Source organism: Canis aureus, chromosome 13 (assembly GCF_053574225.1).
Source record: "Canis aureus isolate CA01 chromosome 13, VMU_Caureus_v.1.0, whole genome shotgun sequence".
In the NCBI taxonomy this organism is placed as follows: Eukaryota; Metazoa; Chordata; class Mammalia; order Carnivora; family Canidae; genus Canis; species Canis aureus.
Genome location: NC_135623.1, coordinates 66,590,287 through 66,612,984, shown reverse-complemented (window position 1 = coordinate 66,612,984; position 22,698 = coordinate 66,590,287). Strand labels below are relative to the sequence as shown.

The 22,698-nt window shown below is 38.6% G+C and overlaps 1 protein-coding gene across 4 annotated transcripts in view; it reads left to right on the top strand.

Annotated features, from left to right (window-relative positions):
* The window catches only part of MARCHF1 (membrane associated ring-CH-type finger 1), an 800,751-nt gene that overhangs the window by 635,687 nt on the left and 142,366 nt on the right, over positions 1–22,698 (top strand). For all 4 annotated transcript variants that reach the window (XM_077846552.1, XM_077846554.1, XM_077846555.1 and 1 more), the window contains one exon: positions 12,891–12,941. In XM_077846552.1, the coding sequence (XP_077702678.1) occupies positions 12,891–12,941 (51 nt within the window). The remainder of the gene's footprint in view (positions 1–12,890; positions 12,942–22,698) is intronic.

The window sequence follows — 22,698 nt, the reverse complement described above, 5'->3', positions numbered from 1 at the left end:
GAGACAGAGTCTCATACCTCTACGACTATCCGTAAGAGAGATTTGAAGGGATGGTGTTATGTTTATGAGAAAATGTTTCACAACGTATTTCGGAAACTAATTTTTCACATTTTCAAGAAATGGATTCAGAACTTCTATTTCTAACAAATTCTGCCTCTTAGGTAATGAAATACAGGCTACATGAAAATAAGATTTAAAGTTTATGTAAAATGTAAAATTAATTATGATATGATTTGTTTAGCCCATTATGTTCCATGCTAAACGATTTATCCCCACTTTCTAATTTAATTCTCACTATTATCAACATTCTACAGGTGCTTCCACAGAAATTGAGCAAATAACTATTTTGCCCGAGTAGCATCTTAAATGGTGTAGTTTGAATTTGAGTCCAATCATTCTGGTAAATTTACCATTTATTAGCTATAATACTATATTAAGTAATAACTCTCCAGTGTCATTCCTCATCATTTCCTCTTGGATCCAAGAGACTGCATATGTGGAAAAATTAATTTCATTTTACTATGGCCTTTTGTGAGGTCACCTGTTTTCCTACCCTCTATCATTTGTCTAATCATGGACAAGAATCTTGAAATAATTGTCTGAAGTGTGAGTTCAGTTTTTTTTTTTTGGTTTGGTTTTGTTGTAAAAAATAGCTTAAGGAAGGATTACTCTCTATAACAATGGAGAAAGACTGAGAAAGATAGAGGGAGATGGATTATGTTAAAACTGTTGTAATAATTTAGAAACAATCCAGCTGTGATGTTTTCCTGCATGCATGAGATTTGCATGTGTGCTATGATTGACTCTCAGGCTTTCTTCTTAAAAGAGCTCCATGGAATGTTGCCTTAAGAATTTGTAACTCCAGGGGAACCTGGGTGGCTCCATCGGTTAAGCGTCTACCTTTGGCTTAGGTCATGATCCTGGGGTCCTGGGATAGAGCCCCTCATCAGGCTCCCTGCTCAGCACAAAGTCTGCTTCTCCCTCTCCCTCTGCTCCCTGCCCCCAGCCCCACTTGTGCGCTCTCTCTCTCTCTCTCACTGTCAAATAAATAACTAACATTAAAAAAAAAAAAAAAAAAAAGAATTTGTAACTCCAGACTCCCTGCTAGGCCAATACTATCATATAATGAGAAATTTGTCAAAAGTTGCCATAAATAAAGGACAGTGAGGGGAAAGGCCTGAAATTTGGACATAGTACCTTTCCTGATACCATGCTCCTATCCACATCTAGCTCGTTGTGCCTATTTATCCAACTAGGAAAATCTCATGTGTCTTCAGTGATTTTATAAAACCAAAATTTACATACCCAAGGATAAATTTCATCACATTTCTTTATATGTTACTGACAGAAGGAAGGAGGGAGAAAGTTGAATAATGGAGTGGGGACAAGAATAGAAATCTGGCACAAGAATGGAACAGACTGGAAGTAGCACATCACATGTAAGGCTCTTCCACAAGTACAGAAGGAAGAATTACGAATCTTTGCATGGATCATAAACTTGCCTAAACACGTACTTGCATAAACGTGTATGTATGTGTGTGTGTGTGCCGTGAAGATTTTTAGAATTTTTAAATACTATTCCAGAATTTGGTAAAAAAAAAAAAAAAAAAAACACCAGCCTGAATTTTCCCTGATATTGTCTTAAGAAATATATGGTCATTAAAGTGCTTTTAATGGAATGGAAGATGAAAAATGCTAATGAAAACACCCCACTGTGCAGCACGTTTTAGGTGGTTGGTCTCTAATATGGGGACTGTCTTACAAACATGTCCCCAATCTTAAATTAAAGCCTTAGAGAGAAGTGATTTAACTCTAATACAAAAAGTAGTTTGAAAACAACTTGATAGATTTTCTAGTAGCTGCTAACTGTGGTAGATAAAATATGACCATACCTCTAGAGCAACCTTCTAAGATCTTAATTTGATGAAAACTAAGCAAAAATTAATAATGATCATGATCATGATAAGGCTCTGCAAAGAACAATAAAAATGACCTATCTGCATCAAGGTACAGAGAGAAACAGATGACACTTCTAGATTGGATAATTTGGAGGGCATGACGAGCCTACTTACAGTGGGTGTGAGCAGAGCATATAGAGGATGCAAGGGGGAGTGCAGCCCTCCCTGGCTAGAAACAACAGGGGGTATTATTGCCACCCAGGGCTTGAACAGGCAGAGAGAAGGAGCATTTTTTCAACACGCAAAGACACCGTGGGTTTTGTGGAGAGGGCTGCCTGACAACCGCTGATTCCTGCTAAGGGACAGAGCTGCCTCTGGTGATGTTTCAAAGAGGGGATCACTACTCCGCCTCATTGTTCTCCATTCCTCTACTCTCCTACTGGCGGCCTGCTTTGGGGAGTGAGATCAGAAGCCAGAGAGCAAAGGGTCTGCTGGGATCCACCCAGGTGTGCCTCCCGGGCACAGATCTGTGTGAAGAGCAGGACATGGGTCTCCAGTGACAGACCGATGTCTAGCATCCCTGCGACTAGAACATGTGGAACTCAAATGAACATACGAAGTCTTTACTACTCTGAGATTCCAAGACACAAAAAAGACCAAAAATCGGGGGAAACGTGTAGCATTTCTGAGAAAAGCAGCCAGTGAATTAATAAGGCATGGGACTTTGTATATACTATCTTGCAAAAAAAAAAAAAAAAAGACTTAAAAGGAGACTGGCGATAGATTTTTTTGAAAATATTAATTAAGAGTACTGTGATAGAAAGCGTATGAACCAAAAAGAATCTTATACATGCATCAACAAAGAATACAAGAAGTTTTGTAAACTATGTGTATATTCTTAGAATACTAGGGGTGTGGTGAGCTTCCTGTTTTTAATGTGAACATAGTCACAGAGAACAGAATTGTGAGAACCAGTAAAAGTGCTCGTATTTCACTCTGATAAAGAGTCAAATGTTGTACATGAAAGCTTGGGCTGACCTTTCTCTATTTACTGTAAAAACCAACCAACCAACCTAGCAGGAATCAGCTTTCCAAACAAGCCACTAGACCAAAACCCCTCCTCCTCCAGGTTAGCAGGCAGCCGGTGCCCCGTCTGTCCTTTCGTGCCTGCGAAGATGTGTAGACGAAGCCCTCGGGGCCTTGTCTCTGCTGCTCTGGCGTTGAGCCAATGATTATTTTACTGTATTATTTTTCTTTCCCTCCAAATAAGACTCCTCCATTTGAAACATTTGCAGCCCTGGAGTGTCTAGGAATTAAAGTTGCTAACTTGTTCAGAATGACCCGGTCAGTCATCCACAGAGGCTCTTTCTTTTGGAAGTGTGCACACTAAGAGGGTGTTTTTGCATGACTTTTTTAGGGAGGGTTGGGAGGGTTTCATCACATGATTTTTATACTCTTCATTTACTAGCCAGTACCATTGTTTGGACTGTCTGAATAAGTTTAAGGCTCTTATTTAGTATGATACTTAGCATGATCAGTAAGTTTTTCCATTAAATTTGGTATTTGGGAATATGTTTATTTTTAAGGAAATTAAGAGTATTTTCAGTAAATTCTGTATAGTGCAAAATTTAATAATAAATGTGACTGCTGGGGCACCTGGGGGGCTCAGTAGTTGAGTGTCTGCCTTCGGCTCAGGGAGTGACCTTGAGGTCCTGGGTTCGAGTCTCGCATCAGGCTCCCCCCAGGGAGCCTGTTTCTCCCTCTGCCTGTGTCTCTGCCTCTCTGTGTCTCTCACGAATAAATAAATCAAATCTCACTTGATGGGATGAGCACTGAGTGTTATACTATATGTTGGCAAATTGAATTTAAATAAAATATTAAATAAATAAATAAAATCTTGATAAATCAATAAGTAAAGAAATGTGACTGCTGACCTATAAATGTCCTTTTCACTAACCTTCCTATAATTCCAGCAAATCCAGGCTTCATAATCCTACTAGTTCTAGTTATATTTGTATGACGTCTTACAGTAGATTAGGGACAAGATTTTTCAAAGTGTATTTTATTTGCTTCTACTAGTTTTGAAAAGGTGACCACCCATTCATGTATTCTTATGCTTATTTTGCAAATTCAGCAAGCCAAGGCCGGAGAACACAGATGATCTTCTTATGGTCACATGGTTAGCAATGAAGCTCTAATCCAAATGTCATAACCACACATTCTGGGAGTTTTTATTCTCACCAATCCTACTTGACTCAATAATTAATTTGGTACCTTTAGGTTCCATATACTGTACTGTCTTGGGGAATATAAACATACTTTCCTTGCAGCCCTTTTGATCACACACACACCCACACACACACGCCTTTCTCCCTTTATGATATGTAATCTTTGATGAGTAAGACCAACTTTACCATTTTTGTTTCTTTAATTTTCTTAATGTGATATTTTATTTTATTTTAAGATTTTATTTATTTATTCATGAGAAACACACACACAGAGAGAGAGAGAGAGAGAGAGAGGCAGGCAGAGACACAGGCAGAGGGAGAAGCAGGCTCCAGGCAGGGAGCCCGATGTGGGACTTGATCCCGGGTCTCCAGGATCATGCCCTGGACCAAAGGCAGGCGCTAAACTGCTGCGCCACCCAGGGATCCCCTTAATGTGATATTTTATTTTTAAAAACTATGAAAAACAAGTAAAACTATAACACCCAAAGATGTTTAAAGAAAAAGCTAGACTATCCCCATAGGCCTCTCTGCTTCCTGTGATCCTACCAACCCGAGGGACTGAAGGTAATCTCTGTGAATAGATGGTGTGGTATTAGCCAATATTGGATGAGCATATTCTTGCTCAGTCAAAAATATAAATGTAGATGCACAAATATATCTAGATATTATTCTTTACACATTCTTCTCTACACATTATTCTTTAACTCTTTTTTTTTTCACCTAAATGATCATGGATATTATCACTTACCAATGTGTAGAGCTATAACTTCACATTTGCATTATAATTTCTGTGTGCACATCACATCCATATATAATTTTACATAAACGGGGATCCAAGATGCTCTTTTTCTTTTTAAGGACTCTTTTTCCCCCTTGTCTCATTTCTCCTCTTTCACTGGACTCTCCTCCTTCCCCCTTTCTCTCCCCCCAAGAAACTCATGTTAACACAGTCGCGAGTATCCTTCCATGACTCTTTCTGTGCTCATAGAGACACACACAAATACACGTCTACACATGACTATGTGCACACATAGATGCTCATAGAAGTTCTGTCCTTATATATTTTTCAAACAATCACATGATACCACTTCTCGTTTTACTCTCCTGCACTCAGTCTCCTTGTGTGAAAACCTCTTTGGTCAAATGGCAGAGAGCTAATCTCTTCTATTTCATAACTGCACAATGTTCCAAAACGTGGCCGTACTGTAACGTATGTCATCATTTCTCTATTGATGAGTATTGTTTACCCCATTAGTCAGGAGGGAGAAATCGGGCTTTTGTTTCAACCTAGAGAAATCAGACTTTTGTAAAGATCTGTTGCCTTGTCTGGGCGAACAAAGAAAAGAAACTGGAATTATTTAAAGCTTGAGAAAGAGACCCACAGAATTGAAACTCCTGCTCCTAAGGAAGGAAGGAGCCAGCAGGCTGGTGCTGGTGTCTACGACAGGTGGAGTCTGTGTGTGGGGTTGGTAGAAACACCGTGTCATGTACTCAGCAACCGCTGCAGGAGGCACTGCGGCTTCCTGGGGGAGAAGCGTTTCTAGGATGATCTTCGCACAAGGAGCAGATGCCATTGTCCTTCGCCAGCCTTCTGCTTGGCCTCGTTGGTTCCCCCTCTGAATGGAGCTGCCGAGGGAGCTGGGGGACCAAACAGAAATGTGGTTTGCAGAGCCCCGGCCTCAGAGTGCAAATTAGGAGAGTGGATTGAAAGCTTTGAGAACACCAGCCTAACAACTGGCACATCTTTACTGTCAAGACTTTTGTGGGATTTTTTTTTTTTTCAGTTAAGAAGGGTGCTGTATTAGGTGTCCTAATTCTCATATTCTTATGAACCAGTGCTTTTATTTTTCTGGGATAGATTCCCAGATGGCAGATTAGTGCATAAAGTGATATTTTTAATTTTAACAGATGTTGCCAGATGTTTTTTTTTAAATAATACTGCAAAAATGCACACTTCTACTGGCAATTTTTGAGAGTACTCTTTCTTCTTATCCCCACCAGCAACAGAGGGCTATCACTCTTTTCAATCTTTCCAGCATGATGGGTGTAAAGCAATGCGTTGTTTTTACTTTAATTAGCATTTTTTCTGACAGTTTGTGATTTTTAAGCATTTTATCATGTTTATTAACAATCTGTAGTCTCTTTTTGTGAATTTCTATCCCTATCTTTTACTTATTTTTTTTTTCTATTGGATTTCCTCTGTTGCATCTTTCATGAATGGACAAGCACTCTTTGCATATTACAGAAATTGAACTTTATCAATCTTCTATGTTGTGCTTTTTTACAACTTTATTGTTTGTTTATTCACTTCAATTTTTTTCCAGACATAATATAATCAAATATCACTGCTGCTGGTTCTCATATTAGTTATATAGACTTTCCCTACCCCAACATTGAATTTATAATTTAGGCTTATTTCAAGTATTTTTTTATTGTTTACATTCAAGACTTTTTTCCCTCTGGAGTCTATGATTGTATATGCCATTTAGTATGAGTTTGATTTTTTTCTTCCATGTAGATAGTTGTGAGAAGTATTTATTATGTCAACTTTCTTTTCAATATTGACTTGAAATACCAATTTTACCATATGTGAAATTATTTTATGTGTCTGGATTTTCTGTTCTGGATTTCACTGGCCTTTTGTCTGATTCTTGTGCCAATGCCATGTCAACTTAATCAGTGACTTTTAATATGGGCTAAGCCTGGTAGAAGGAGATCTCCTTTTTTCATTATTTTCTTGGCTATTCTCAGGCATTTCTTTTTCTATATATGTTCCTTAAATTAATTTTATCTATCTCCTTTCTGCGTCACAAAGGAAGAAATAAACCCCATTGGAGATTAATTGGAACTACATTCTATTTAAATGCCAATTTGTGGTCAAGCAGTGCCTTCATTTGTTCAGATCATGCTCTCCTCAATAAGATTCTATAATTTATATTTTAATAAGATTTTATGATTTCTTTGTTAAGTTTATTCTTAAGTATTTTATGATTTTTGTTTTTATTATTACATTTCTGGTTATTTATTGCTAGAAGGGAAAAAGCTTTTGATCTTGCAGTATTTCCATTAGGATACACTAAACTGTCACAATAAATAAATCCAAAAAATGTGAGGGCTCCAAAGAAATACAAGTTTATTTATCTTCCATGACAATTTAGAATGTATGTTCTAAGTTGGAAGAGGGCTCCTCACCATGTGATCATTCAGGGACTCAGGAAGACTCAGCTCTGCTGTCTTTAATAATGCGGCTTCCTGGCTTGCTCTGAGAGTCACCATCTTAGCACCAAGCAATAGAAAAATAGCATGGAAGAAATTTTAGATTTATGGTACAGACAGGAAACTAACAGTTGTGAGCTCTGTTCACACCTCCCTGGAGGGAATTTAGTTAAGGCAACCTGTGATTGAAAGGCATATTGGGAGATAGAATGTGACTGGAAAGATGTATACCCAGCTACCATTCTGTTCATACAGAAGAAGGGATGATGCATTTTAGGAAATTGAGTAGAATCTGCCATTGTGTAATTACCCTGTTTCTAGCCATTGTAGTAAAGACGCTACTTGTGATGAGTACTGGGTATTGTAAGTGATGAATCACTGATTTCTACTCCAGAAACCAGTATTGCACTATACGTCAACTCAAATTTTTTTAAAGTCTCATTAATTGTAGTAGTTTCTTGTTTAACTGAATACACTTGGAATTTCTATAGTATCAGTAAGAAGAGATTGTTTTGTTCCTTCTTTTCAATATTCTCTCCTACCAAATACTTTTATTGTCTTTATATTTGTTAGGAACTCTAGGATAGTTGAATACTAACAAAAGCAAACATCCGTAGCAGAACATCTTTAACATAGTTCTTGTATTTTACCATGTAGAAAAATTGAGGGCATTGATTTTAAAATATTGTCTTTATCACTTTAAGAGGTTTCCTCCAATTTTTATTTTACTTAAAGCTTGCATAGTAATAAGACTGCAGAGGTTGGTCAGATATTTTTTCAGCATCTAAGATCATAATGTTTGTCTCTTTCAATGTATTAATCTAATGAAATGTTTCCAGATTTCGTAATAAGAAATTATCTGGAATAAATCCTGTTTATTGTATTCCTTGTGTATTTTCTGTATACACCACTCATGTGTCAAAGTTACATGCTACTCTTTAGATACATGCTAATATGTTTAAAGAATTTTTGCATCCAAGTAAGACTCAAGCATACTTTTCTTTTCCTTCTTTCCTTCTTCTTGGGTACTGACTTAACACATTTGAAGCTCTATCTGTGCAAGATTAATAACATGAATTAGGGGACTGTATGTTTCTGTGGTCGAGAATAACGTAAAAAAAATTGAAACTCTGCGTTCTTAAAAGTAAGGTGAAACTCACTTGTGAAATCATCATGCCCTTATTCTTTTTAGGATATACAGACTTCCATTTACTTATATACTCTCTTGTTATTTAGTGTATCTATTGAAGTTTTCCTCTTCTTCAATAAATTCTGAGAACTTTTGCTTTGCTAGGATATGATTCATTTTTTCTAGGTTTTCAGATTTGTTGCAATGGTATTATATGTAGCATTCTATTATAATTTTTCTAATTTTTTCTGTGTCTTTGGTTATTTATCCTTTCTCGTTTTATCTATTTCTGCTTTTTGTTTTCCTTAATAAGTCTCACTAGAAATTCATCTATTTTCCTGCTGTAAGAAAATATTTCTTTATTCTTCTTATTTATTTCCATTTAATGAGTTTCAGCTTTTATATTTTATTATCTTCTTACTCTATTCTTTTATTGCGCTTCATTACTGTTTTCTTTAACAATGAAAACATTTACAGTTACAAATTTTTGTCAGGATATAGCTTTTGCAGTGTTCCCTATAGGTCTTAGTATAACATTTTTAAGAATTTCTGACTATAATTTTTCAGACAGTTTTCATTTCGTTGAACCAAGCATTATCTAAAAATGTGTTAATTAGTGGTGATTAAATTTATTAATCACATTTCAAGTTTCTATTTCTAATTTTACTGTCTCAATAGCAAAAGAAAAATCTCTACTTGAAGTTTTTTGTTAAGGTATTATTTGAGGGTAAGTCAATTTTAAACGTTTCATTGAGTTAAAAACAGCACTTTTCATTTAGTGGACATGAATTTCTTTTACATATCTATTAATCAAGTCTTATTGCAGTATTCAGTTTCTCTGTGTTTTGTTTGTTTATAAGCCACATTGCTTTCAAAGACTTTTCTTCTTACATCTTTTAATTACCTTAGCAAAAATAATTCCATTTTCTGCTTAGAATTCTTCAAAACTGCCTCATTTCTTTTTCTTCTTTCAAATATTCTTGACTTTTACCCTGGACTGGGAGGGGGGGGCGATGAGGGTGGTCAAGGAAAATAACTAAGAATAGCATTTTATCAGTGAAGTGTGTGGATCTTTTTCTGGTTTCTTCACTCAGGAATAGTTATTTTCCTTTAGTTTACATAAAAAATCTCCTTCAAATTTCCTTACTGCCCTCTTCTGATCAATGATATAATATACAGAGTATTCATGTGTAGATACACATGCGTCCAGCCATATTGTATATTCTTTGACACAGAGCATTGCGTTTAAAAGGAACTATGTCGTTTTCCTTAGATTAGAACATTAAAAATATGTTAAAATAATTTAGTAATGATTTTCTCATTTGATAATCATTTTTCCTCTCTGGTAATAAAAATCCAACCATGTTTTGTAAGATCATATTCTAAAAACAACTATTATTATACAAATAATAATCTCAAAACAAAACTATCAGATACATTTATATCAAACAAAAATTAGAAACTTCTTTAAAATATTAAAAAGCACTTATGATATTAGAAGTCTGTCCATCTTCATACTGTGAATGAACTTCTAAAATCAATCTACTGAGATAGCTGCTCAACTTTACTGTGTGATGAGCCCATACTTTTCATGCAGACTTGTCTGAAACTCGTTGGTTCCAACTTTTAGTGACCTACGGGGTCACCACAGTTTGGGTACCAGTAACTTATCTTAGATTCTAAGACAGCATCTATTTAATGGAAGGTAAAGAATTTAAACTGACCATAACGAGGTATGACAACCATATTTGACTAATCTACAAAGAAGAATATGTCATTGCAATAGTAATGGGACAAGCACCCAATTAATTAGTAGCAAATTCGACAGATTGCTTTGGAAGTTTTCCAAGAGAAAAGTGTTTCTGGTGCTTTGCTTCAAAGAGCAGGGCAGGCCAAACTTCCTTAACCCCCTTGGGTAGAGAGAAATTTGATTTTTTTCATTCTTAAATTTAAAATGCCGGCGCCTTCTCCACAATAGAGACAGAATTACAGGACAGAGAAACTAGGATGTTTATGCTTAAATGATGAGTCTAGTAGCCTGTGATGATCGGCCTGATTTTTGAGGGTGCTTCTTGGGTGCTCCCGCTCCCTGTGAATACTAATGGGAATGTTATAACCGTGCAAACTATAAAATGTCTTCATGTACAGCTCATTTGAGTCTCCCAACCACCCCCAAGATGTCACCTCCTCTGTGTCACAGTGAGGAAAGCCCTGGATTGTCTAACAGTGTGCTCTTGCCAGAGCCAGTGCATTACCAAAGGGCAAGTTGCAAGTCAGGCCAGCACAGCAATGGTGTGTACCCTCCGTCCCCTCTGTTAACCGGAATAGAAGCAACAGGGAACTCAGCCATGGCAAAAAAAAAAAAAAAAAAGAAGTAAGCTTTGCCTTCATTCCTTTATTTCTTGCAATGCCTGGTCTTGTAGTAGGAGAAAATAGAACCACGGGATTTCAGGTTAAAAGATCTCCTGAAGTACTAAGAAGAAAATGCCTTCTCCCCATTAGATGGGACGTTGCTCATGAAGAGAATGGGAATTATCTGCTCATGAGAACCTCCTGCTGAACTCACAATTGTGGAGGGAACCTGACCCTCCTGGTTTTTATCTGAAAATGCCACAAAGTCCTATTTGGTTTGAAAAATTCAGTAATCTGATGCCATATTCAATTTGTATAGCACTTCTGGGTTCTCGCTGAAACACCTTTCAATTCTAGTTCCTTAATTGTGTTTTTAAATACCACATAAATATAGAATACACAATGGAACAACCACCACAACAAAATTGCCCCCAGCCTATTACACTATGTGACTTATTTACCTCTGCTCACACAATAGTGTGTCAAAATCCCAAATTTCACTCAGCGGGGAAGATGGATTGGTTTTGTTTTCTGGTCTCTAGAAGAGGAGTTGAGATGTCAGGAGAAAAGTCCTTCTCTCCATCACCAGAGGAAGCTAATCAAGGCAAAATGTCTGCTGGCAGCATGTTCATTAATCTCCAGCTGGATCACGGGCCTGTTAGGAGGTGTAACTAATCGTGTCGCTGTGACTCATCTTGGTCTGTAATAACACGCTCCACAGTGACATCAGTGGTCGTATGAGATGGATGTCACACGTAAGGGAAAAAATACTGTTCTGCTGAAATATCTGCAAGCCTGTGCATGACACGGTGACAATTTGCAGTAAATGCAGCTACTGTGTCTCCACAATAACATTTGCCATATCCTGTCATCACTGTGTTTCTGGAACCTTCTGGAGCCGTCATCGTGGGGCAGTTTCAGACCTGCAGGTTGTTAGATCAGCTTAGTTCTCAAAAATGACCCGTGTCAAGATGCACTGGGGTTGTCTACGCAGGTCTACTTGGGCGCTGAGTCCAGATGCTCAGAAAATTCTTAAAAAGACTCCTAAAGCATCAATTCAGACTCTTCACAAACTTTTGGTTTCTAGACCAGGTTCTTTCAAAATTTTCTCTGCAGAAGGAAAGGTCTACCGTGATTCTCTTGGTACGTGTAAAATGCATGATTCGCATACATTTGGATTTGTGACTCAATTATTCACTAGCAGATAATCGGCCAAGTAGAAGGAATAACCAGACTGGACCAGACAGGAGGCCTCAGGTGGCCCCGGCTTGGGCATGAGCACTGCCACTGCTGGGAAAAGACTGCCTCTGGGCTTTGAAGAGGGGGCTCCACGCTTGAAGGTCTCTTTCTACCTTAAAGTTGTATGGCCTTTTAAAAAAAAAAAAACTAGCAGTTCCTAAGCTTTTTTTTTTTTTTTCATGCTTTTCTACTAAATTGGAAATCCTTTAAAGGGACCAGGACTAAGGGTACAATTTTTTTAAAACGTATTTTTAAGTTTTAGGTGTTAAAATCATTGTTGAATGTTTTTGATTTAAACAACGGAGTGTTTTAAATTTAAAAATGTCTTTATATTTTAGAAGCAAATGAACATCAAAGACGAATAACAAGTATTTTAAAAGAGCAGGAGTTAGATGTATGCACCATGTACCTGGTATACAGTAATTACTGACACTAGAAACAGAATTTACTCAGAATTTCCTGGCAGCAAAAGCGAAAGAGGAAATAATGGACTTAAATCCATTTTGTAATCCATTTCAAAGGAACCACATTTATTTTTCTAGAGAAGTGAGCATTTCCTGGTAATAAATACTCCTAGCCTGATATATATACCCTCATGCTCATTGAAACATTTTCACAAGGACAATGATATGTACTAGAGAAATAAAATTTGGTGAGACAAAAGCCATTGTGTAAGCAATTTGTGTATCTTTTTTTAAAATTTTTTTGGCAATTTGTGTATCTATCAGTTGACTAGCATTTACACGTTGACCTGCACTGTGCTTTCTAGTCTCTGCAGTAAAGACTATTGCTATATTTATAATCAATGTCTCTAATTTTATTTTTCAGAATGACAAATCCCCAGGGCGATCAGCAAGTCGATCAAGTAATATTTCAAAAGTAGGTAAACTATATTTATTTGTTTATTGATTTTCATATTTTATGAGTTCAAGTAAAAATCTTACAATGTTTAACCTCTAATTGTTATCTGTGAGCAGTACACAAATATCACTTGTTTTTTTTTTCAAATATGACTTGTTAATGGTTTTAACTGTGATAAAAAGACACGATATCACACAACTAAAGTAGTTATTTTTCCTTGTCAGTATTTTGTGCAAAAGACAATTTGTTACTTTCAGAGTGTTGGGCAAAGTATGTTTTTTTTTTTTTTTTCCCCTCTTATTTCAAGGATCATGGAGCTGTCACACACCCAACTTGAAACTGTATCAACATTCATGGTACAATTTCCATGAATTCAGTTTTTCTACAGGTTTGGGCTCATCTATGCTCATATTCACCAGGATGAGTTTTATAAATAAGACATTAGTTTAGTCTTATTTGTTTTATAGAGTCAATGGATGAAAAAACAAAATACTTCCTGGACTATCTATAAATCTAAGCAAAACAGCAGAGTATTGAAAAGATTATGGCATGGCAGGGAAACTCTGGATTTTTTTTTTTTTTTTGCCTAGAAAACAAAAAATTAAGGGCTATTCTCTAAAATGAGATACAATGCAATGTACAGACTTTGTGTTTGGGGAGTGAGAAGTCATTTAGAGCCATTTATCAAACTGGAAAATTATGATTTCCAAAAACGTAATTCAGACAGAGATGGATTTACCGTGAATAGGACTTGCCCTACAGGGCCACCCACTTGCCAGCACCCCCCACAGCCCTGAGCTTAATTTTGTGTATGTGAATTTTATATTATTTTATTTCAAGAGAGCCAGCCCCCCAAATAGTTGTCAAGTCTAGGCACCACGGTACCCAAATCCACTTCCAATTTAGGGAAGTGTTTTATTTTCAGAAAAAAAGAACTTCATTACTCCTTGAAAAATAGCCATGGCCAAAGGGTCAGCATTTTCTGCAGCTCGTTTCCCGAGGCCAGTTCTTAGGAGTCAATGCCAAGATGGTCAGGTGACTCCTGCAGACACACTCGGCTGCTCACAGGGGTGCAACCCTACACTTCGGGAACTCTCGCATGTTCAGTAAGAGCACGTATGCGTGTCTGTTGCCCTGCGAGACCACAGCTGTGTTATGATGCTGTGCACCATACAAGCATCCTTAGAAGGATAGTCCAGAACAACAGGCAACAGTCCAGGCAACGATGCTGGGGACAAGACGTGGGACTGAACATCTATAGCTCCATCCAGATCTGAGGACCTTCCCAGCCGTCTGAGAGCCAGTGTGGGCTGCTACTAATTCTGAAGAAAAAAGAGGATCTGGGTGTCTGTTGCTGTGCTGTCACTTCTTTCTTACTTGTGTGTGACCATGAAACATTCCCTTAGCCTCCCTGAGACACAGCTGTCTCCTCTGCGACTTGAGGGTGACCGTGTTAGTCCCCTGACGGCTCCCATAAGCAGCCGTCGGTTAGAATAGTACCTTTCAAATGTCTGTCCTCTTGGTCACCTTGTGAAGAGCCTTGGCTGCAGCTGCACAACACCAGCATCTCTCTGAACTGGAATGTTCACGGTGACCTGGAACCTTGTCAACATACTGGCCAATCCTTTGTCCTGCCAAATGTCGTCTCATGATCCAGAGGTAGGGTCATCGTGCATTCCCGAGATGCTGTTTGCATCTGACGTAATGCAGCTTGTTTATAACTTTGAACCTTTTAACGTTTTCTTTGAGAAATAAAAAAAAGTCAGGAGTGTAGTTTCCCTTCTGTGAATTCGTCCCGGCTCTAATATGTATTAATTGCATCGCTGTGTGGGAGACGATTAATGACAAAAATGCATTATATTGAGGGAAATGAAAGGCTCTCTTCATAAATAGTCTAATTGCACCAGAGCAAAAACTCAACTATCAGACACCCGTAGAGATAAAAAGATTGCTCTGTGCATGTTTATTTTTTAAGCCAATATAACTTTCCTTTTTGTCCATGTTCAGAATGACAGTCACAAATTCTAAATACATTGTTGAGTCCTCACTACTTTTTCACAAATTATTAAGTGATAAACTTTGCATTATGGCCAAACAACTTACCAAGTGTGAAATGGCAAAAACTAGCAATACTTGAGCCCTGTAACTTTTAAAGTGGTGGAGAAAAAAAAAATATTAAAGCAGAGCAAGGATGTTTTTCCTCTCATTTTATCAAAATAATTTTTATGTCAAAAAAAAAAAAAAGACTGAGCTTTTCAAGGGGGTGATAATCAACTGAACAGAGTAATTAAGAGCATGGATTCCAAAGGAACTGCTTAGGAGGGTTATTTAACTTCCTTAATATTTTAGCTGTAAAAGAAGAATATATAATAGCATCTAGCTCTTGGAGTGGTGCTTAGAACACTGCCTGGCTCTGTGCAAGTATCAGCTATACTTATTATGGGACTCTTAATTATTTCTATCTCAGTCAACGGCGCCAAATAGGTTCCCTGTAAATCTTTTTTGTAAACAAGTGAATTTGAGACATGAGTTACAATATATGCATTGTGTTTTGAGTGTGGTAAGAATAAATAATAGACTGGACAGGATTGAGTAAGATGTTAGAACATAGTAAAATAGGGGCGCCTGGGGGCTCAGTGGTTGAGCCTTTGGTTCAGGTCATGATCCCGGGGGCCTGGGATCGAGTCTCACGTCGGGCTCCCTGCATGGAGCCTGCTTCTCGCTCTGTCTGTGTCTCTGCCTCTTTGTGTCTCTCATGAATAAATACATAAATAAAATCTTTAACAGAAAAAAAAAACATAGTAAAATAGTGTTCTGACATAATTTTATTGAAAAAATACTGTACATTTCCATTTCCAAAAAAAGGGTATGTAGGGGCACCTGAGTGGCTCATTCCGTTAAGCATCTGTCATGATCCTGGGGTCCCAGGATTGGACCCCACATAGGGCTCCCCCTTCAGTGGGAGTCTGCTCTTCCCTCTGACTCTCCCTCCTCTTGCTCTCTCACTCTCTCTCTCAAATAAATAAAATCTTTTTTTTTAAAAGTGTGTACATGCATATACATATATATATTTAACAATAATAAATTATCTTAGGTCAGGAGGAGTATTACTCATGGTGGGCATCTTTCTTAATTTTTAACAAGTTTGTGTCATCCCCAATCCTTTGATACAGGAAAGTCCCAGATGCTACAGAGGATTCCATCCCCGGTGGGCTAGCAGAACTGTCCACCACACTACTGAGTCTGCTTTCCTTCCTGTTTCTTGCAGTTCTCTACTGAACCAGCAGACCTTTCTAATCATCAATATTTGTGAAATGCCTCCCATTAGTACTCCCATATTCTGTACTGGAAATGAGGACTCCCAGGTACTCAGTGAGCCTACAGTGATGGAGTTGAGATCCCACTTATATATGAATACAAACATATAAATTAATAAAGTAGAACTGATAACTCCCTGTGCAAAAATAGTTAACAGAGCAAGCCTGAGACTCTTATCTGAGAAAGGCCTGCTGGCCAGGTTGGCTCCTGGCTGGCATCTGGGAACTTGGGATTTCAGAAATGACTATATAATCCTAAATTATAAGAATAGTTCACTGTGCCTGAACTGTGAAAAAAAAAAATCTGGTTTATCCAAAATACTTGCCTTCCTTATGAAAGTCTGGAAATTGGGCATATGCTAAGCAATGGGTTACCCACATGATGAGCTTCCAGTGAAGACTTTGGGCACCGAATTTCTAATGAATTCCCCTGGTAGCTAGATAGTACTTCGCATCTGTTGTCACAAGTTACTGCTGCAGGATTTAAATGTATCCTGTGTGATTCCACTGGGAGTAAATTTGGAATTTTGCTCCTGATTTCCTCTGGACCTCACCCCATGTGCCTTTTCTTTTTTTCCCTGATTTTGCTTTGTATTATGACCATGGTTATGACCATAATCTCAGTCCTGTAGCTTCCTAGGAAATCACTGAAACTGAGTGTGGTCATGGGAACCCCTTCTACACTGGCTAAAAAGGTAAAGATGGAAGGGAGTTGAGAGAATGGTCACCTGTATTTGGTGAGGAGAGGATAGCATCAGAGATGATTGCTTAGAAGAATGGCATATACACAGGGCCTCAAAGAATGGGTGTGACTTGATCAACTGCCAAGAAAGTGTGTTTAAAGGGATATAAATTTAAGACATGGACATACAAGACAGACCTGTGACTCTTGCTTTTTTTCTTACTCGAATAGGATTTGTGTGCATTGGATATGTTAAAGTTGATGCAAAAGCTACAGAGAAACTACATAGGTTTAAAATAATGTATGTGAGATTTTCAAAATACCTTCAGTGTGAACACAGCAGCATTCATTTATCCACACTTACTTTTTTTGTTTGTTTTTTGAAAAGCTGCTTTTGATATTAATGCTGGTTACTGCTTTTTAACACATATATGGCTCCCAATAGGTTCCTCAAGATGTAAATTAGCCAAATTTGGCCTTTCTTTTATATCTTCTAGGGTGAGGAATCATTATATTCAACTAGCAACAGCATATTATGTATTTCACAGGGAAAATTTTTCAAAAGCAAACTGTCAAAAGGAAAGAAAGCCTTGTACTTTCAATTCAAATCAACATCTAGAATTTTCTTTTAAATAAAACACTTTCAGGCTTTTTGGTCTATGTGGGAAGCAGCTCACAAAATCTAATCTACTTATGAAAAGAAACTCAAAAGCCATCACCTTAGCAAAATATTTCAGATAGTTTCCATCACTTTCTCTTCAATTCCCTAGACTCCTTTTACTTGACAAAGGTTCATCGAAATTATTCTGTTGGTCTTTACCGAGAAATATCAGATATAAACTTAGGTGAAGATGGTATATGGTGTATGAAATAATATTCCTAAAGCTCCATCTTCTCTTGCCCATGTGCCCTAGTTTATTCTGCAGTAAATGAAGATGCATGGCAGAGTCAATACAATTTATTCAACAAACACTGTTTTATGGATATACTGTGTACAAACCATTACGTAAGTCATAGCATTTTAAATCGATCTTTTCTCTTGATCAAATACGTACTGTGATTTTACCTGTGTGAATCTTTATCTCTCCATATTTTGCCAGATTTGCCTTTCCAGTAGTCCAACATATTCTCCAGCAAGGTCAAGGGGAAAGTGTTCCCTAAATGGAAAATATATTGGGAATTCTTTCAGCTGAACCTGAGCCAAGCATTTGCATCTCTGAACAGGTGTTTAATGTTCTGACTTATTGAGAGATCCATCTTGGTTTGCTCATGCAGGGGACCCATAAATCAGTCATAACCTCAGACTATAGACCTTTAGAGGGTAAGTTTGATAGGGAAAGTGGGATGTATGATTAGGAAAGGACTAGAAATGAGGTAGACTAATTAGAGAACTGCAGCAGAGCCTGAGTCAGGGTCTATCCTGAGACCAAAGCTGAGTAAATGAGTGTGGCTTTAAATTTCATTGAATTGGTAAAGATAGTAGTAGAAGATTAAGAAAACCTGAAACTTTATATCCTGGGGCTTTTCCTCTGAATATACTCACTCCTTAGGTGATCTCATCTAGCCTCACGATTATATGGAATCAGTATGCCAACTAGTCTCAAAAAGAGATTTCTAATCCAGATTTATGCTGCGAATTCCAGACTCAAATATCCTACTTAAATTTTCCATGTCAGTGTAATAGAAATCTGTCTTAGGTCAGATTGCACAGAAACAGATCCTAAAATGGGATTTTTGTTTTGTTTTGTTTTGTTTTGTTTTGCAATATTTTACTATGGAGAAGCCATAGAAGCTTAGGAGAAGCCATCAAAGGAATGGGAAAAGCAGGACAGGGAAGAGGAGGAAGTCAAGAATAAGTTTTCCTGATCCTGCAAGGGGACCCTGCAGTGTAAAATGAGCTGAAAGTTGTTCCCACTTGAGCCATGGAAACAGGACTTTCATCTTCCCATATCAGCCATTCACTAGCTCAGGGTCTCCTAGAGAGAGAGAGAAACTTCTAGACACTTGGTGACTCTCTTCACATGCAGGTAAAGCTGTCTGTGAAGCCAAGGGCAATTCTCCAAAGAGAATCACGGTTTCAGGACTCTAGACACAAAACTACCCAGAAGCAGAGTGAGCCATGTACTGCAACAGTGAACGAGGCCAGGCTGGATTTTGGTGGCACCCTGGCAGCGTCTGTTATGGCGCATCAGCTGCACCACTCAGATCCGTATGAACTCATTCCATCCTGTCCTGGATACTTACACATCATGAGTGGTCATAATTCCCAAGGAAACAATTGAAAAGCAGAGATTAGTAGAACAGGCTCTTGCTATTGCAATTGCCAAAGCCACGAGTGACTCATCATCCTCTCCTATCACTCATTCCAAATATCCTTCCTTCTTGGTGACCAGCTCTCTGAGGCTAGGTGGCTTGCTGGTGAAGTGTCTCTGACCTCCAGTCTTAACTGCTATGCCCTTAACAGACTGTGGTTGCTGTAACCGAGCATTTGAAGTTAATCCAGAGTATGGCTAAAAAAAAAAAAAAATTCCTGCAGTGGATTCCCCAAGCTTAAAATATGTCTTGCTTCCGCATTATGTAGCAGCAACCCTGCCTCTCCATAATGGACAGGTCCAGCTGTTCAGTGAATTGTTGCTCTGCCTACCAGACAATAGAACTTGTGTTATCAAGTTCATGAGGGAGAGCTCCAGTCATGCGGTCAGCTGATGTCAATGGTCAGGCCTTTGGTCTTTTCTGGAGCCAAGGAAGATGCCAGGAGCTGCTTTCCATGAAGAGAACTCTACTACGGTAGTGTGGTCTTGATCTCGACACTAGGGTTTTCACAGCAATTCTCCATTCAAGACTTGACTGAGAACCTGCTCTGTGTTCTTATTTACCGTGGAACCTCTAATACTATGGGATTTGCAGCTTAGAACGACTCTGGCATCAAGGTTACTTATACTGAAGTCAAAAGTGCTGCAGAAACTCCTCTCATTTTTGACCCAACTCAGAACTGGTAGCCTCCGGAGTCATCTGATAAAAGATTTAAGCATTGTTCCAAAGTGTGGTCTCTGCTGCCTCTAAAACCCCGAATCCTACCAAGCACTCGGGTCTTTCTCAGCGGTAAAGAGAGAGATAAAATTTGGCCTTCACTCTGAAGGGAATGTATTGACATGCACAACACAGTGGAACCCCTAAAATCTTCACTGATCAAGGCCAGCTCCCGACTGTCTGTGCTTTTTCTCCTGTGCTCTAGAACACACATGTCCTCATAAGGCCTTCGGGTTACTGGCCTTAACTGCTCTTTAGATCCGCTTAACGTGACATCATCACACAGTAAACTAATCTGATGTTTGACAATTGACCCTCAATGGTCACCTCCAATCTATGTTGTGACAAATCCCTGGGGCAGGACCAAGAATGTCTACTGCTGTCCACACCAGGGGAATGGAAGCTGCCTCTGAGCCGGCTTTGATCCATTTATGATGACCAGTAAAAAGAACACATTTGGGGCCGGTAGCTTCATTCTGCTTGCCGGGCCTCACACCCCGTGGTGCTGGTCTGCAGCACAGTAGAGCGAGTGCCTGGGTACATTTGCCACTGTCCGTTGTCATTTGCCTGACCCACCAGGTTTCTATTTCAGGGAACAGCCTGAGAAATTAAATGGTGACATGATGGAAACCATCACCCTCATACCCTTTCAAGTCTGTTTTTCACACAACAGCCAAAACAATTCCTTGCAAATATGAATCAGATAGTGTCTTGCTCCTGTGTCAACCCTCCAGTGGTGTCCTGTATCACTCAGAGTAAAACATAAATCCTTGCACTGGCCAAGGAGCCCTAACCTGGCCCCGCACTATCTCTCTAATTGTATTTCTTATCATCCCTCCTACCCCCACCCCCCCATGCCCGCCCCAGTCACTCAGCTCCAGACACACCGACCTCTTGCAGTTTCTCGAGCACAGGCTTTCGCTGCAGGGCATTTGCCCTCCAGGCTCCTGCTGCTCAAAATGCTCATTCCTTGGATGTCTGCGTGCTTGGCTGCCTAGACTTTTTTCCATTTCTACTTAGATACCATCTTCTTATCAGTGAGGACCTATCTTCTTTCCTGCTGCATTTTTAAGGATTTTATTATAATGAGTAATAATTTGTTTAATAATTTGTTCCTATTTAATTTAAGCTCTAAGAGAACGAGAACTCTATTTCTTTGTTCAATACTGCTTCCTCAGCACCTAGAAAAGTGACCAATAAGTAGTATACGCTCATTAAATATGTGTCGAATGAATGAATACAGCCTGTTTTGTTTTGTTAGCTTTTTTTTTCTAAAGATTTTATTTATTTATTCATGAGAGACACAGAGAGAGGCAGAGATTCAGGCAGAGGGAGAAGCAGGCTCCACGAAGGGAGCCCGATGTGGGACTTGATCCCGGGACCCCGGGGTCACGACCTGGGCTGAAGGCAGACACTTAACCAGCGAGCCACCCAGGTGTCCCTGTTTCGTTAGCTTTAGAATGTCTGCTCTTAACATGGACTGTGTGGATACACAGAGCAGTCAGTGACTCTTGGACCAGGCCAGTATAAGAACGTGTTACCAGTACACACGAGATAGATAGAACGTGTAAGTGTTTACAGTAGATACCATTGATCCCACCCAAATGCTCAGTACCAGCCACCCTCCCCTAGCTTCTTTGAATGTTTTCAGATCATTCACCAGCTGTCTCCCTCTTTAGAGACTTGTCCTAAGTCAAGCGGTAGCCCTTCACCCCATATACATAACACGTGAGCATTTTTTAAAACCACACTGTAATGAGGACCAAGGAGCATCTATTGCAGAAAAGGCACTGAATAGTCAGGTGGAAAGGATCTCTTACAAGTGGAGTTTAGCCAGCCTGTGTCCTGAGCACCCCCTTTCCTGTCCAGAGCTCCTAAATGGAGGAGCCATGTTGTCAGAGAAGGTCCATAGCCATACATGGACAACAATGCCTTGGTCCCTTCCTTACCAAGGGTGAATAAACACCCCACCGATGAATGAATACTTAACCTGTCAAAAGCAGAGACTGATGTTGAGCCCCCAGATTTAATAACGTTTATCAAGAAGACCATCCAGCCATTTGCAATTTGATTGTGTCAGGTATCTTCCAGTTTGGGCTTGCCTGTCACATGGACCTGGAACTAGGGTGAAATAAGGGGAGCACTAGGCCCCACACAGATTTTAAGGGGGTATCAAAAAACTCAATAACCAAGATAAACTTTAATGCAAGACTTCAAGAATCAAATGTTCTACAAAAACCCCATGATAAATGAAATAACAGAATTTTAAATAAAAACAGGATCAGTGCTATGTTAGGCCCATGTGCAGCCAGAGGCAAAAGAAAAAAAAAATCTGCAATACTGACTTTGTATGTATTTTAAGTTTTAATATCTGTTCATCGTGGGTTTTTGCATTAATTTTCATTTTTAAAGAATATGACTTTAATTTTTTTTCTCTTGCTTACTGAATTCTTTTGGTTCTTTCTTACTTTATGCCTCTTGCTCCTTCACTCTCTTCCCAACTCTGTACCTACCTAAATTTAAACTAATTGCAATTATATAAAATGTCAGAATAATTTCTTCAGTTGCGCTGGCGACATTCAAGTGCTCAATAGTTACAAGTGATTAGTGCTTGCTACATATATTGGACAATATAAGTACAGAACGTTTCCATCCTCAGAGAAAGTTCTATCAGACAGACACTGCTGCTCTAGAAAATCTGCTTAACCCCTCTATGGAAAGAAATAATTGAAAGGTACCTAGATGT